Consider the following 15,243-nt stretch of genomic DNA (forward strand, 5'->3'; position numbering starts at 1 on the left):
GCTCGCAGCCATGGGAGACACACTCAAGAAGCAGACCCAGGAGAACCAGGATGGCGGCATAAGGAAGAGACCTGTGCGTGCTACCTCACACAACAACATCGAAACTACCAAATATCAGACAAACACCTATCATACAGAACCATGGGAAAGTTGGCCCAGTGGAAGCTCTACAACTGGAAGGAGAGAAAGAACATTGAGACTGAGTAGGATGTGACACCAAGTACAGAGCCCAACCCAACAAACTGCAGATTTCAACTCCTCGCATAGAAAGAAGCGCATTGAGACGGAGTAGGATGTGCAGAGGCACCAAGTACAGAGCCCATCCCAGCAGGCTGCAGATTTCAGCTCCTTGCATCTGGGAGGGACGCAATCGGGGGGCAGAGTCGGGTCCAGGGCCAGCCAGGGCTGGGCCTGACTGGGCCGGCACTGTGGAACTGCTGTACCAGCAAGCGCACAAACATGCCCACTGGTCCCAGTCTCTTGTGGGGCGCTGGGGGACAGCAGACAGGCAGTCTGTGCACTTGGTGGAGGGCAGGAGTGCTGGATGTTCAACCACCAGGAACGCCTGGAGATTTTGTCTGGTGGGGAGCCGCCGGCAGGGGACAGAGGGCCAAACTTCCTGTTTCCCCGGTAAGGCTGGGATGGCCCCGGTGAGGTCGGGATGGCCCCGGTGAGGTTGAAACGGTCCCGGTGTGGTAGGGACAACCCCGGTCAGGTCGAAACGGCCCCGGTGTGGTAGGGACAACGCCGGTGAGGTTGAAACGGCCCCCGTGAGGTAGGGACGACCCCGGTGAGGTTGAAACGGCCCCGGTGAGGTTGAAATGGCCCCCGTGAGGTAGGGACGACCCCGGTGAGGTCGAAACGGCCCCGGTGTGGTAGGGACGATCCCGGTGAGGTTGAAACGGCCCCCGTGAGGTAGGGACGACCCTGGTCAGGTCGAAACGGCCCCGGTGTGGTAGGGACAACCCCGGTCAGGTCGAAACAGCCCCGGTGTGGTAGGGACAACCCCGGTGAGGTTGAAACGGCCCCCGTGAGGTAGGGACGACCCTGGTCAGGTCGAAACGGCCCCGGTGTGGTAGGGACAACCCCGGTCAGGTTGAAACGGCCCCCGTGAGGTAGGGACGACCCCGGTGAGGTTGAAACGGCCCCCGTGAGGTAGGGACGACCCCAGTCAGGTTGAAACAGCCCCGGTGTGGTAGGGACAACCTCGGTGAGGTTGAAACGGCCCCCGTGAGGTAGGGACGACCCCGGTGAGGTTGAAACGGCCCCCGTGAGGTAGGGACGACCCCAGTCAGGTCGAAACGGCCCTGGTGTGGTAGGGACAACCCTGGTCAGGTTGAAACAGCCCCGGTGTGGTAGGGACAATCCCGGTGAGGTTGAAACGGCCCCCGTGAGGTAGGGACGACCCCGGTGAGGTTGAAACAGCCCCCGTGAGGTAGGGACGACCCCAGTCAGGTCGAAACAGCCCCGGTGTGGTAGGGACGACCCCGGTGAGGTTGAAACGGCCCCCGTGAGGTAGGGACGACCCCAGTCAGGTCGAAACGGCCCCGGTGTGGTAGGGACAACCCCGGTCAGGTTGAAACAGCCCCGGTGTGGTAGGGACAACCCCGGTGAGGTTGAAACGGCCCCCATGAGGTAGGGACGACCCCGGTGAGGTTGAAACGGCCCCCGTGAGGTAGGGACGACCCCGGTGAGGTTGAAACGGCCCCCGTGAGGTAGGGACGACCCTGGTCAGGTCGAAACGGCCCCGGTGTGGTAGGGACAACCCCGGTCAGGTTGAAACGGCCCCCGTGAGGTAGGGACGACCCCAGTCAGGTCGAAACAGCCCCGGTGTGGTAGGGACAACCCCGGTCAGGTTGAAACAGCCCCGGTGTGGTAGGGACAACCCCGGTGAGGTAGGAACGACCCCGGTCTGGTAGGGACAACCCCGGTCAGGTCGAAACGGCCCCGGTGTGGTAGGGACAACCCCGGTCAGGTTGAAACGGCCCCGGTGTGGTAGGGACGACCCCGGTGAGGTTGAAATGGCCCTGGTGAGGCTCAGACGGCCCTGGTGAGGTTGAGACTACTCCAGTGAGGTTGGGACAAATAAAGGGGACCAGTATGGACTGATGAACAGGGGTAGATACAGAAGCAGAGCAACATTGAACAGAATGTTAAACTACAGTGGGAAGCCTGGGGAGGGTTGGGGGGGGGGGATTAAGAGACCAACTGAAGGACTTATATGCATGCGTATAAGATTAACCAATGGACACAAGACACGGGGCGGGGGGGGGCGGGGGGTACGGGCCGGGGGAATGTCAAGGGGGGGAAAAAAGGAGACATATGTAATACTCTTTGTAATACTTTAAGAAATAAAAATTATTAAAATATTTTTAAAAAAAAAGAATATCATAAAAAAAAAAAAAAAAAGAAAAATTGAAGAGGCAATACTTCCTAATTCATTTTACAGGCCATCATTATCCTGAAACCAAAACCTGGCAAGGACAGCACACAAAAAAGGAAATTACAGACCAATAACTCTGATGAATATATATGCAACAATCTTAAACAAAATACTAGCAGGTCAAATACAACAATACATTAAAAAGATAAAGTGGAGTTCATTCCAGGGGCACAGGATGGTTCAACATACTCAGATTGGTCCAATGTGATACATCATAGCAATAAAATAAAGGATAAAATCATATGATCATACCAATAGATGCAGATAATGCATTTAATAAGATACTACATCCAGTTATGATTAAAATGTTCAGTAGAATGGATATAAAAAGAAAGTAGCTCACCCTAATAAAGGCCATATATGACAAATCCTCAGCTAATATAATGAATGTTGGAAAACTGAAAGCTTTTTCTCTAAAATCAGGAATAAGATAAGGATGCCCATTCTTGGCATCACCATTCTTATTCAACATAGTGCTGGAAGGTGTGGTCAGAGCAATCGGGCAAAATAAAGAAATAAAGGCATCCAAATTAGGAATGAAGAAGTAAAATCATTAACTTTTTGCAGATGATATAACTCTTTAACATCAAAAAGCTATTAGAGCCCTGGTTGGTTTGGCTCAGTGGATAGAGCATCGGCCTGCGGACTCAAGGGTCTCAGGTTTGATTCCGGTCAAGGGCATGTACCTTGGTTGTGGGCACATCCCCAGTGGGGGGCGTGCAGGAGGCAGCTGGTCTATGTTTCTCTCTCATCAATGTTTCTAACTCTCTATCCCTCTCCCATCCTCTCTGTAAAGAATCAATAAAATATATTAAATTTTAAAAAAGCTATTAGAAACAAATGAAAAAAATACAGTAAAGTTATAGGATACAAAATCAATGTACAAAAACCATTGCCTTTGTATATACTAACAATGAAATTTCAGAAAAATGAAAAAAACTTTTTCATTTGCAATTCCAACAAAAATAATAAAATTCCTAGGAATAAACTTAAAGGATGTGAAGGACCTATACACTGAAAAACCACAAAAGGACTTTTAAAATATCCATGATGCCATCATTGCATTTCTATTATACAACTCATTAATATCATATATTTTTCTGTACTGCATTCTGGGTGATTTTCTCTGCTCAACATTCCAGTTTACTAATTCTCTCTTTGGTCGTATCCAATGTACTGTTTACAGCGGTCGCCAACCGGTGGTCTGTGAGGTCCTAAAGGTTGGTGACCCCTGGTTTAGCACATTCACTGGGTTCTTTTCCTGATTGTCTCAAAAATGGCTTTTTACTCTTGATACACTACAGTCAGGGCCTGGGGATGCCCAATCATGGGGAACAATATAGATTCAAACGCCAGATGTATTTGCAAACGGAAGACTCTTAGCCTCACAGAAAGGTTTCTTTTGAAGATTGGCAGGTTTCCCACCAAACCATCCTGTCTGTGAGGGTCATCCTTGTGCCTCCATTTCCCTGCCTAATTCTGGAGCACATAGTTCAGGGTGTATCTAGGAAGAAGAGGAAAAACATGGAGAGTCTGGGGTTTGGTCACACCCAGTTTTCATGGGCCCAAGACCTACTCTCCACTCCATAGAAAGCTGGGTTCTTGCATGAGCTTTGGCCTCAAAGAAATACCAACATTTTGTTTACCTACCTCTGTGGTTTCAGCTTAGTCTTCAGTTTTTCTGCCCTTGGAGATTCCCTATTGTTTGTTTTTAGTTTAGCCATACATTGATCCTGATTCGTTGCTGTGATTTGTCAAACATCTAGGTGTTTTTGTGCTAGAAACAAAAGTCTGGAGGTTCGGGGGGACATGGTTTACTTAAGTAGTGCCCAGCCCTCAGTGGGCATCATGGGACTTGGAAGGAGTAACAGTTCATAAGAAAAGTGAAAACTGAACAAGTGGGCATGTCACTGGCCTCCCTGAATCTCAGTGTTTTCTTCCTTAAACAACAGTGCTAAGCCCACCTGATAATCCAGTTTCTAACATTTTCCATAACCATCTCCCATTGTCTATAAAGCTGGCCTCCCCACAGTCCCCCAAAGGGCTCATCATCCAGTGAAGTGGGGGCTGATATCCTGGTCTGTTCCCCCAGGGGACCACGGCCCTGCAAGGACATGGATACCTTTGTCTGCCCTGTTTCCTGAGCCCACATGGTGCTTGTCACACAGTCCTTGCTCAGGAAAATCTGCTTCATTGTCCTTTCCTTTTCTCAAGGCTGTTTCCCTCTGGGCACTCACCCTCTTGGCACATGGTCTAGGCCAGTCGTCTCTGTGTCCTCCATATGAGCCCCATTCCCCTATGGTTCCCTCCTTACCTCTTACTAATTCTATTTTTTAAATGATGGATTCCAGAGAGGGAGGAAGAGAGAGAGAGAAACATCAATGTGAGAGAGACATCGGATGCAGCCCGTACACATCCTGCCTGGGGATCAAACCCTGCAACCTAGGCATGTACCCTGACCAGGAGTTGAACCCACGATCTTCCTGTGCACGGGGACACTCCAACCAACTGAGCCACCAGGCCAGACCCCTGACTAATTCTGTATGTCTGGGCCCACAGTGGCTCGATGGTGGGTGCCTGTGAAAGGTGCCTGAGTGTTGGCCAGGTCACAGTGGGGACAAGCAGAGGGGACAGAGGAGCAGCCGAGAGGGCGCACAGTACATGGGTGCTCTCGGCCGGGCCATTGTGCTATATAGGTCAACCACTTCAGTTGTTGTATCTTATTTTTATGCAGTATAATTCTGTAGAAAAACAAAGAATAGGTACATTGATGCCAACATGAAGGCAATGGCAGCATTTGGAGAGGAAAGATAAGAAGTTGTGTTCAGCCGGTGCCTTAGTCTTCCTTTCTGTTTCCAGGGGCCTCAGTGTTTCGTGCAACACTGGGAGTCCTGGCTTCCCAACCGGAGCCCAGTGGGTTCTGTTCTGTGGTGCAAGCAAACCTCCATTCGAGTGCTTGCTACCTTAGGATTCATAGGGCCATCCAAGTATTTTTTAATTGTGTGGCTTTAAACTTTTTCTTTGTTTTGGTTATTTCTCAGAGCAATGGAAGGTGAGCTTGAAGTTGTTTGGGAGTCTACCTCCAAGGAAAACCAAAGAATCCGAGAACTTCTCCGAGCGACACTGGAGAGGACGGGCGTGTGGACCGGCACCAGAGCCTCCGAGGATCCCCGCCTCGAGGGCCTCGCTCAGGGCGACGTGCTGGATGGCTGCAGCCTCAGCTACTGTGACATGAAGCCGCCTCCCTCCCCCCGCCAGGGTCTGCAGGAGCCCCTGGGCTAGGACCTGGGCCCCAAAAGTCTGCCTTGCCCAGAACAGGGAAAGGCAAACTCCCACCTAACAGTGTTTTCCTCTCAGGGCCAGGAAGAAATAAACTGTCTCAGAAGCTTAATTCATGTTTTACATTCTGCTTTACTTTAACAATGTGCTCCTACACTCTATGTTAGCCAGGGTGTCTTCTTGCCGCGCTGCCATTGCGAATGGCTCGTGAGACCCCCTGCTCGGGTACCGGGCCTGATGAGCTGCCCTTCGCCTGGCTCCTAGAAAGCACCGAGGGAATGGCCGGCGGGGCGCGTGCTGTGTCAGGTCGGTCTATTGGATGCGCCCAGCAGGGGAGCAGCAGCGAGGGTCTCTGTGTATCAGCCCTGGGTAGCATTTTGTTGTTCGGTAGAAATCAAGGTGCTGGTACCCATGCAGCGGTAAGTTGTGCAAAACGTGTTGCGCCCTTTCCCTAAGCTTTCTCTCTCCTCCCGGGAAGGTACTTCTGGGGTCACATAGTCCCCTCCCACTTTGAGAGCCTTACTTTGAGCACCAAGGTGGGGTCCCTGCCCACGGCCACACCGAGAAGGACGCCGGGGGCTGTGGTTCTGCTCTGCTCTGTGCCACCTCCTCGGTTAGACTGCCCCAGCCTCTCAGGACAGCCACTGGGACTTGCTGCTGGTGATGCCAGCTGACGGGCTGCATGCCCCGGCACTGAAAGAACCCGGACAGCAGGCCCCAGAGGACCCTAGGCAGTGGTGCGGAGGGTGGAATCCTGGGACACGTTTTACAAAACCCCTCCTCGCTGAGGCCTGTGTTGTTCGGATGAGCAAATAAGCCCTGGCATTGTCCTTGGTCATCTGTAAAAGTTACGTCTGAGCGCTTCGATTGCTAGATGGAAAACTGAGATAGAATATCCTAGCTCTTTTACATTTTATTAGCGACAATTGTAATTTACTGTCATTTTCCAGGGGTAGAAAGACTCACCAGGATTTAGAGCTACATGATAACTTAGCAAATAGCTTTGTTATTTCAAGGGAGTTTGTGCCAACAATCCGTAGTCAGGTGAGAGGTGTAGCAGCCCCGCAGTCCCACCTCCCGGACCTGTGTCGGAGGGTGGCTTGTCTGTGGGAACACTGCCATCATCCCCACCTAGACAACCACTTCGGTCCTCCTGGATTTTCCCTGCCTTCCATGAGAACATCTTCCTTGAGAAGTGAACATTTTTATATTTCTGCCTTGTTTACTACACACACAAATGTACTTTGCAAGGGCAGGCAGCTGAGGCAAGGAACAGGCTGTCGGACTCGTCGGGGAGGGATGAACGCCCCGGGCCTTGCAGGATGGACCAGGGTTCGGGAGCTGGAGCAGGACAGAGGGAGGTGCACAGAGGCAAGAACTCAGGAGCAGAGGAGGGGTTTGGGTGGCAGTGAGGCCAGACTGGTCCACGGAGACCTGGGACTGCTGGGAAGGGGCACCTATTCCTCATGCAGCTTTCCAGTCAGAGCAGGACCCGGTTCCATTCTGTCTTGATCCTGGTGAGGGCCTGTGTGGCTGTAGAAAGATCCTGATCAAGTTGAAAGTAACCCAAGGCAAACAGTTACAAACATGACCACGATCTCAAATGAGCCCGCTGCCTCTGGCATAACTGCGCAGCCGTCCTGGGAGGCCAGGTCTGAGTGGAGAGAGCGGCCGGGCACAGATATGGGTGTGAGTTTGGGGTGAGAGTAGTTTTCCATTTGAGCCCTGCAGGAGGCAGTGGGATCAGAAGTGATCCCTTTGCCCCTCGACCTCTGAGAAGAATGGGAGACACCATCCTTTCCCCAGAGCGCCATTCTCTATAGAGTAGTGAGGTTATCCAACTCTAAGGAGCGAGGAGAAAATTCTGAATGGTATTGATTTTGATTTATTTATTAAACGAATATACATTAGGTGTTTATCTCTGCACTGTTTGTTGAGAACAACAGCAGTGACAACGGTAGAACACAGCCAGCACAGGCCCCGAGCCGTGAGTTAACAGAGCCAGCGGGTCTGCAGTGACAGGGGAGCTGCTGCGTGTGAGAGCCTGAGGGTACGGAAGCCTCACTTTTCTACGATAAATTTTATAAAATCTAAACATTAAGTATTTCTGATGAAAATAGCACCCAAATTGAAATGTACTATAAGCATAAAATATATACCAGATTTTGAAGACTCACTATGAAAAAAAGAATGTAAAATATCTCATTAGTAATGTTTATGTTGCTTATATGTTGAGATAGCATTTTGTATCTATTAGGTTACATAAATTATTAAAATTGATTTCATCTGTTTTTGTTTTTTCTAAAACGTGGCCACTAAGGGTGTTGAAATTACATACGTGTGTGTATTATGTGCCATCGAATCAGCTCCGACTCCAGCAACCCTGTGAGGGAGTGATGTCCAGTGTCCCGTCCGCGGCAGCCCTGCTCAGCCCTTGCAGACGCAGGCATGTGGAGGCTTCTATGAGTCCGTCTGTCTCATATTTGCTCTTCCTCTTTCCCTGCTGCCTTCTGTTTTTCCCAGTATTTTTGTCTTTCCCAAAGAACCCTGCCTTCTCGTGATGCGCCAGACGTAGGACAGCTCCGTTTTGCCTCCAGCAATGTTTCTAGCTTAATTAGCTCTAGACCCACTTGTTCATCTTTCTGGTGGTCCATCGTGTCCATAGAGCTCTCCTCCAACACCATATTTTAAACAAGTCGTCTTTTCTCCTTAGTGAAAAACAACACTAAGCTTCTAGAAGACAATTCATAACTTCCGGTCAGGGAAGGACTTCTTTTTTTAAAATATATTTTTATTGATTTCAGAGAGGGGGGGAGAGAGATAGAAACATCAATGATGAGAAAGAATCATCGATCAGCTGTCTCCTGCACGCTCCCCATTCGGGATCGGACACACAACCCGGGCATGTGCCCTTGACTGGAATTGAACCTGGGACCCAGACACTCTATCCACCAAGCCAAACCATCCAGGGCAGGGAAGGATTTCTTAAATAAGATGCAAAAAGCTGTGACCACAGGGGGAAAGAGTCATACATTTGACTACATTAAATAAAAAACTCTTCCCCCAGTGGAAGGGCAAGTCATGGAGCGGGAGCAACACCAACAGCTGACAGAGGCAGCACAGGCAAACACGGGAGCCACAGTGCCACAACACTGAACCTGTCAGAAATATAACAATGTCTGACAATGCCAGCTTAGCAAGTTTGGGAAACAACGTCATTAAATGGTAAGATTAAGAGTGTAAGTAGCCATTGCCCCAGCAATTCCACTCTTGTATGTTTGTATGTATGTTTATGTTCTAGAGAAGTTTGTTCGTGTGTGCACCAAGGAAAAAAATACACAGGCATGGCCAGAGTAGCATGTTCATAGCAGCCAGAAAATGGAAACCCCTAAAATTTCCTTGGGGCAGGAGGATGGATAGCATATGTAGAATGAAGTACACACACATCAACAGAAAACATTCTTGGGCTGCACCAACACAGCGAATCTCAACAGAATTGCAATGTGATTCCAATCATATAATGTTCAAAACTATGCAAAACGAAGCAATATGTGTGTGTGTGGTAAAACTACATGAAAAGCAAGGTGATCGCAAACCGGAAATGCAGCTCCTCACTCAGGAGGCATGGGGTGGGGAGGAGGGCTGCTCCCCGTGCTCAGTGGTCAGCACATTGCATTTATTGTTTTTATTTATTTTTTATTTTTTATATATTTTATGATTTTTTTACAGAGAGGAAGGGAGAGGGATAGAGAGAAACATCGATGAGAGAGAAACATCGATCAGCTGCCTCCTGCACACCCCCTAACTGGGGATGTGCCCGCAACCAAGGTACATGCCCTTGTCCAGAATCGAACCTGGGACCCTTGAGTCCGCAGGCCAACGCTCTATCCACTGAGCCAAACCGGTCAGGGTGCATTTATTGTTTTTAAAACATACATAGACATTGGATGATCTCTTGTACATTTAAAAGAATAAGTCAGCCCTGGCTGGTGTGGCTCAGTTGAAGCATAGTCCCGTGCGCCAAAGGGTGGTGGGTTCGATTCCCAGTCAGTGCACATACCCAGGTTGCAGGTTCGATCCTCAGTTGGGGTGCATGCAGGGGGCTGGTGGGGAGGGGCAGCTGATCAATGTTTCTTACATCGATGTTTCTCTCTCCCCCTTTCTGAAAAATCAATTGGGAGGAGGGGGAATGAGTCAAAATTAGCATAATAAAAATTCCAGTAAATCATTGTAAAAGTAAATGAGACATGAGACCAAATCGAAGACAGATTTTGAAGTGTTGCTGTCTGGTGTTGAAGGGGGCAGCACTGAGGGCTCTGTGGGTTGGGAGGCTGTGGGAGATCCGTGTTTATGGATGAAAATGGAAGAGCACAGTGGGAGAGGGCAGGACCAGGACTGCAGCAGGGACAGGACGGGAGTGGGCCCTGGGCAAGCCTGAGCAGGGACAGGGCCCGTCGCCTGCTCCCAGGAGGAGGGTGGGTGCTCCCAGAGTGTGGATGCAGAAGGTGAAGGCCGAGTTCTTCATCCCCATCCAGCTGCCAAGCAGGTATGGGGGAGGGGAGACGACTAAAAGGTGTGAGGACCACAGGAGTGCCTCACTGGGGGCGCAGGGGCTGCCCGCCCCGCTCAGCCAGCTGCGTGCTTCTCTCCAGTAGAAGTGCCCAGACGGTGCATGGCCGCCGGAGTGGGCATGTGTGTGTGTGTGTTGGGGGGGTGGGGGGGTGGGGCTTCGCAGACAGGTACGTGAGGGAGCAGGGGGCATCCGGCAAGGGTGTGGCGAACAGACCACAGACAGAAGTGGGAAACGGCAGCGAGACCCCGCCTGAATTCCCCTGCTCAGAGGCAGCCACTTTGCCCTCTGCTAGCTATTTCTTCTGGAATTACTTCCGCCATTCTTAGCGAAAAGCGTGCCCATTTGCTCCCCTCAGCCTTCCATCAAGCCCTGGGTTGTGCCAGTAACCCCAGCTGCCCAAATTCTGGGGGCAGGGTGGGGAGGGGTCCCTGTTTTCATTCTGGCCTCTGGGGGCCCTGGAATGGATTCCCCGGAGAACAAACCTGCCAGCCCCGGGCCAACCGCCCTGCTCCAGGATGGGTCCCCTGAACAGCAAGACGTCCTGGTGGGGGCGCTGGGGCGCATTGGGCAGGGGGAGGCTGGCGCAGGAAGATGGGCCGCTTGTGGTGAGAATGTGAATCAGTGCGCCCAGGCGCTGAGAGCCACAGGAAACGCTCGGCCATGCCCTAGCCCGATCGGCTCAGTGGCTAGAGCGTCGGCCTGCGAGAGAAAAGTCCGGGGTTCAAATCCAGTCAAGGGCACGTGCCTGGGTTTCGGGTGGATCCCCAGTAGGGGGCATGCTGATCAGTGATTCTCTCTCATCTGATGTTTCTTCTCATTATTGATGTCTCTGGCTCTCCCTTCCTCTCTGAAATCAATAAAAATGTTTAAGAAGGAAGGGAAGGAAGGAAGGAAAAGAAAGGGAGAAAGTGTGAAAGAGAGAGAGAGAAAGAGAAAGAGAGAAAGAAGAAACACTCTGCCAGGAAGAGCAGCTTCAATGAGAGTAAGAATGTTTTCGGGGAAGGACTGCTGCAAAGGCTCCCCAGGGAGCAGCCTGAGGAAAGGTGAGGGGAGGGGGCGCGGATGCTGCCTGGCGGGCCTCTCTCGCTCGTCCCTGCCACAGCCAGCCACCTGCGCCTGCTCAGCACTGGCCCTGCGATGCCCAGGATGGATGCAAAGTTTAACGTGCAACCAGCAGAAATGGGCCGGAGGCAGGGAGAGAAATAGGTGGGTCCCAGAGATTTAAAAGCCTGGACCCTGAGGTGAGCCAGTAACAGGGCTCGCTAGAGAGGAAGAGGGAGGGCAGAGGAGGCGGGGCGGGGGGTAGAAGAACAGGGAGAGCCTCAGATGTTACAGAATTTACCAGGAGATCGAAAGATACACAGGAGTACTTGGAGACACAGGAAAAACCCTTTTATTTTCAGATGTTTTGCATGTACTAGTACAATGACTCAGGGGAGACTGTTTCTCTCCAAATCATGAGCAAACCAATGTGGAGGAAACTCTCCCTTTATCCCCTTTTGGTTTCTTTGTCCCCCAGATATGGATGGGACTTCTGGACCTTTTCGGGCTTTGCAAAAAGCCCCGTGTGTTGGGATGGGGGCTGTGAGAACACCTCTAAAGGCCTGGCCTGGCGCCAGCGCTGATAACCCCCTCCGGGGGTTGTATATTGTTCATGGTTTATGGCAGTGGTTCCCAAGCTTATTTGGCCTACCGCCCCCTTTCCAGAAAAAATATTACTCAGTGCCCCCTGGAAATTAATTTTTTTTTAATTTTAATAGCAATTAAACAGAAAGATATATGTATTAATGTTTCTACCTTTTTCGTAAAATATAGTAAAGAAAGGTGTAAATTAGAAACATTGAAGTTTGAAATTATGAAACTATTTATTGAACTCAGAATAGAAAGGTAATACAAAAAAAGTTAAAACAAATGCACCTGTGGCCATCACCGCCCCCCTGGATCGCTGCAGCACCCACTAGGGGGTGGTAGCGCCCACTTTGGGAATCACTGGTTTATGGCCTCTGTAAAATGGGAGCACTTAGGTAAACAGGTCTTGCAAGACCAGATAATCAAGGAAGGGGCAGTGACTAGACTATAGGCTAACAGGAATGTGCATTAGGTTACTGGCACAGATGCAGATTGCTAGGCCCCCCAAAATATCTCATTTTCCCGATCACAGGGTCAGCTCCCCAGGCCTCAAAGGCTCCCAACTGTGGTCCCACCAGCCAGGGTCTGTGGACCCTCCGGCATGGCCCACTTGTCCCCCTCAGTCCTGAGATGATTGGGTGGCTGTCACCTTGCCTCCTCAGCAGCGGGGCTCAGTGGGAGGGTCACCCGGCAGGAGAACACTCGCCAACTCCTAGACCTGAAGTCTGGGTCGGGGGCCCCTTCTCGGTCTCTGCAGGGGCTTCTCATTAGCACAAAGGCTCCTCAGGTGTCCTGCACCCACAGTCCACCCTTCGTGGAGAGCCCAGGAGGGCACTCTGCTCTGCTCCAGCCTGGCCGCTGTCCAAGCACCTCTGGCCTCTGCACAGCCATCTCTCCGGGCTCTGCCCTCTCCTTAAATGCCAGGCCCTCCCCGCGCCTCTGCTCGCCCCGCACTCCCCTTGGATGGACCTGCCTGAGACTCACGCATCTGTAGTTCCCTTCACAGCCCTGGGAGCTTCAGTCCTGGCCTTTCCTCCCACCACAGGGCAAGGGGCACGCATAAGTAATTTCACTCAAGAAGGAATGTTCTATAAACCCAGAGAAAGGATAATAAATATGTAACCATCTCGTGATAGTCAGCATGCACCGCTCACTATACAGAGGACAGATCTTCGCAGGGCCTCCCTGTGTGTCTGTGTGATTTGTGCACAAAGGCACCAACCGAGGGATGATGCGCTGGCCTGGCACGGGCCCTGGAAGAAGACACCCTGTCCTTCGCTCCTCTCCGCCCCCCTAACCCCCCGTCCCCCCACCCCCCACCATGAGGCCACAGAGCCAGGTCCCCTCAGAGGAGGCTTCTTTATAAAATTGCACAGAAGTAGACAATTTTTTTTAATTTTTAATTTTTATTGTGGCCCTGTGTCTTCCTAATCCTGAACTCTGTCATATTTATTGTCATTACTTACTGTCAAGGGAATAGGTTTTACCTTTGGAGGCCCTCACATGTGTGAAAGGCGTTGTTCTACATTAATCTGAGTCTTTGTTCTGAAAATGCCGGTAAGTGCTGTCTGTCTTTGTAGAGGTGTCACCTGTGAGGGACCCTCGGGGTTCCGGAGCAGATCAAACGCGCCCATGGCTGCCTGCAGGCTCCGCACCCTGCCTGGGGGTGCCGTGTGCCAGAACAGGAAAGAGCCGGGAGGAGTCCTCAGGGGCTGACTCTCAGCCCAGGGGAACGAGTGGAAATACTGTAACACCTTTTTAAAAACAATGCTTTACGGTTGTTTCCTCTGCGGATGCGTCGGGTTAGTTCACTGCGCCCACTCTGCCCGCTCCGTGGCGGCCCTCCGCGCCGCTCCTCTGCTCAATTATGTATGATCTCCCTTATATGTGGTGAGGCAGGCTATGGTAAGAAGTTAGAAAAATTCCTTGGCAAATGGAATGGGGAAACTGAGACAACTGAACAAACTGGCCAAGCAACTTACAGCCAGATATAGAAGCTACCTAGCAACAGGCAAAACTGGTGCCAGACCTCGTCCCCAAGGTGGCCTTTCCCCGCCTGGCATATCGCTGATCATGAGGTTTAGACCCCCTGACCTTTCCTCCCTAGAGATGACATCTAGGCCTCAGTTGTATTTCAGCTCCAGGCCCAGAAAAGCAGCAAATTTAGGCAGGCAAGGCCAGGACCAGCTGCAATGACTAATGACCCCCTGCCCTGGCACTGGCCAATCAGTGGAGACCTGACCCTGAAAAGCTGATGAATATCCTATTGAGGTCCTTCCATGGGACCTCCCCTAAAGTCCTCACCTTTGGAACGCAGATCAAACCCTTAAGACAAAGGCAGCACGGGCTCTCTATGGAGTATGCCCTAAACTCTAAGGGGGCGACTTCATGAGACTTGCAACCAGGGGAGCAATGAGCAGTAGCAGTTCATCGCTGGCTAAACCCCCGAACCTGTCTCCAAGGCCCCCTTTCTCACTTTTCCGTGAACTAACAGCAGCCCCACCTTAGCTCATTTCTTTCCTATAACATTTCCAGAGAACCAAAGCAGCCCCACCTAATTAATCTCTCTCCTGTTCCTTCTTCTACCCTAAGCCCCTCCTTGTTTCACTGTCCACAGCTCTAATATACGTGCTCTCAAAATCACCCAGACTCATGTTGTAAAACTTTCCTGCACAAAGTCAAGAACCCACACACCACAGGCCTGCCTGAGGCTGACTAACTCCGGGCTGATCTCTTCCTGGGAACAGTGGGATTTAAACACACACACATAAAACAAAACAAACTCATAGATATAGAGAACAGATTGGTGGTTGCCAGAGATAGGGGTGGAGGGGTGGGAAAATGGATGTCAGGGTTCAAAAAGTGCAACTTCCAATTATAAAATAAGTCCTGGGGATGTAATGTACAGCATGGTGACTATCCTATCTAATAATAGACAAACATGGTAATTGACCATACCTCTGCTATGCTTCCCATTGGCTAATCAGGGTGATATGCAAATTAACTGCCAACCAAGATGGCGGCCGGCAGCCATGCAGCTGAAACGAACATGAGGCTTGGTTGCCCCGGCGATGGAGGAAGCCAAGGTTCCCTGCCTGCCACAGCCCAGCTCTGAGCTCTGGATGCAACATTGCAATTATAGAAGCTAAACAAACCCCAGATACCTGCTTTCAGCAGGCCGGTCTCAGAGCTGGAGCCGCAACAAAGTTTCAATTACAGAAGGTAAATAAATCCCAGAATAAAAAAGAGAAAGAAAAAAAGGAGAGACTGGGAGCTTCAGTTGCAGGTTTGGCCTGCCTGAAAACACCCCTCAGCCCCT

The 15,243-nt window shown here is 50.9% G+C and overlaps 1 protein-coding gene across 2 annotated transcripts in view; it reads left to right on the plus strand.

Moving 5' to 3' along the window:
• CEP89 (centrosomal protein 89) overlaps positions 1 to 7,915 on the plus strand; it is a 92,951-nt gene extending 85,036 nt beyond the window's left edge. For both annotated transcript variants that reach the window (XM_070398336.1, XM_070398337.1), the window contains exon 19: positions 5,485 to 7,915. In XM_070398336.1, coding sequence (XP_070254437.1) covers positions 5,485 to 5,725 — 241 coding nt within the window. In that variant the 3' untranslated portion in view covers positions 5,726 to 7,915. The remainder of the gene's footprint in view (positions 1 to 5,484) is intronic.
• Positions 7,916 to 15,243: the final 7,328 nt, after the last annotated feature.

This window comes from Myotis yumanensis, unplaced genomic scaffold, assembly GCF_028538775.1.
Source record: "Myotis yumanensis isolate MYYU_CA2020_CCGP unplaced genomic scaffold, mMyoYum1.0.hap1 SCAF_18, whole genome shotgun sequence".
NCBI classification, from domain to species: domain Eukaryota; kingdom Metazoa; phylum Chordata; class Mammalia; order Chiroptera; family Vespertilionidae; genus Myotis; species Myotis yumanensis.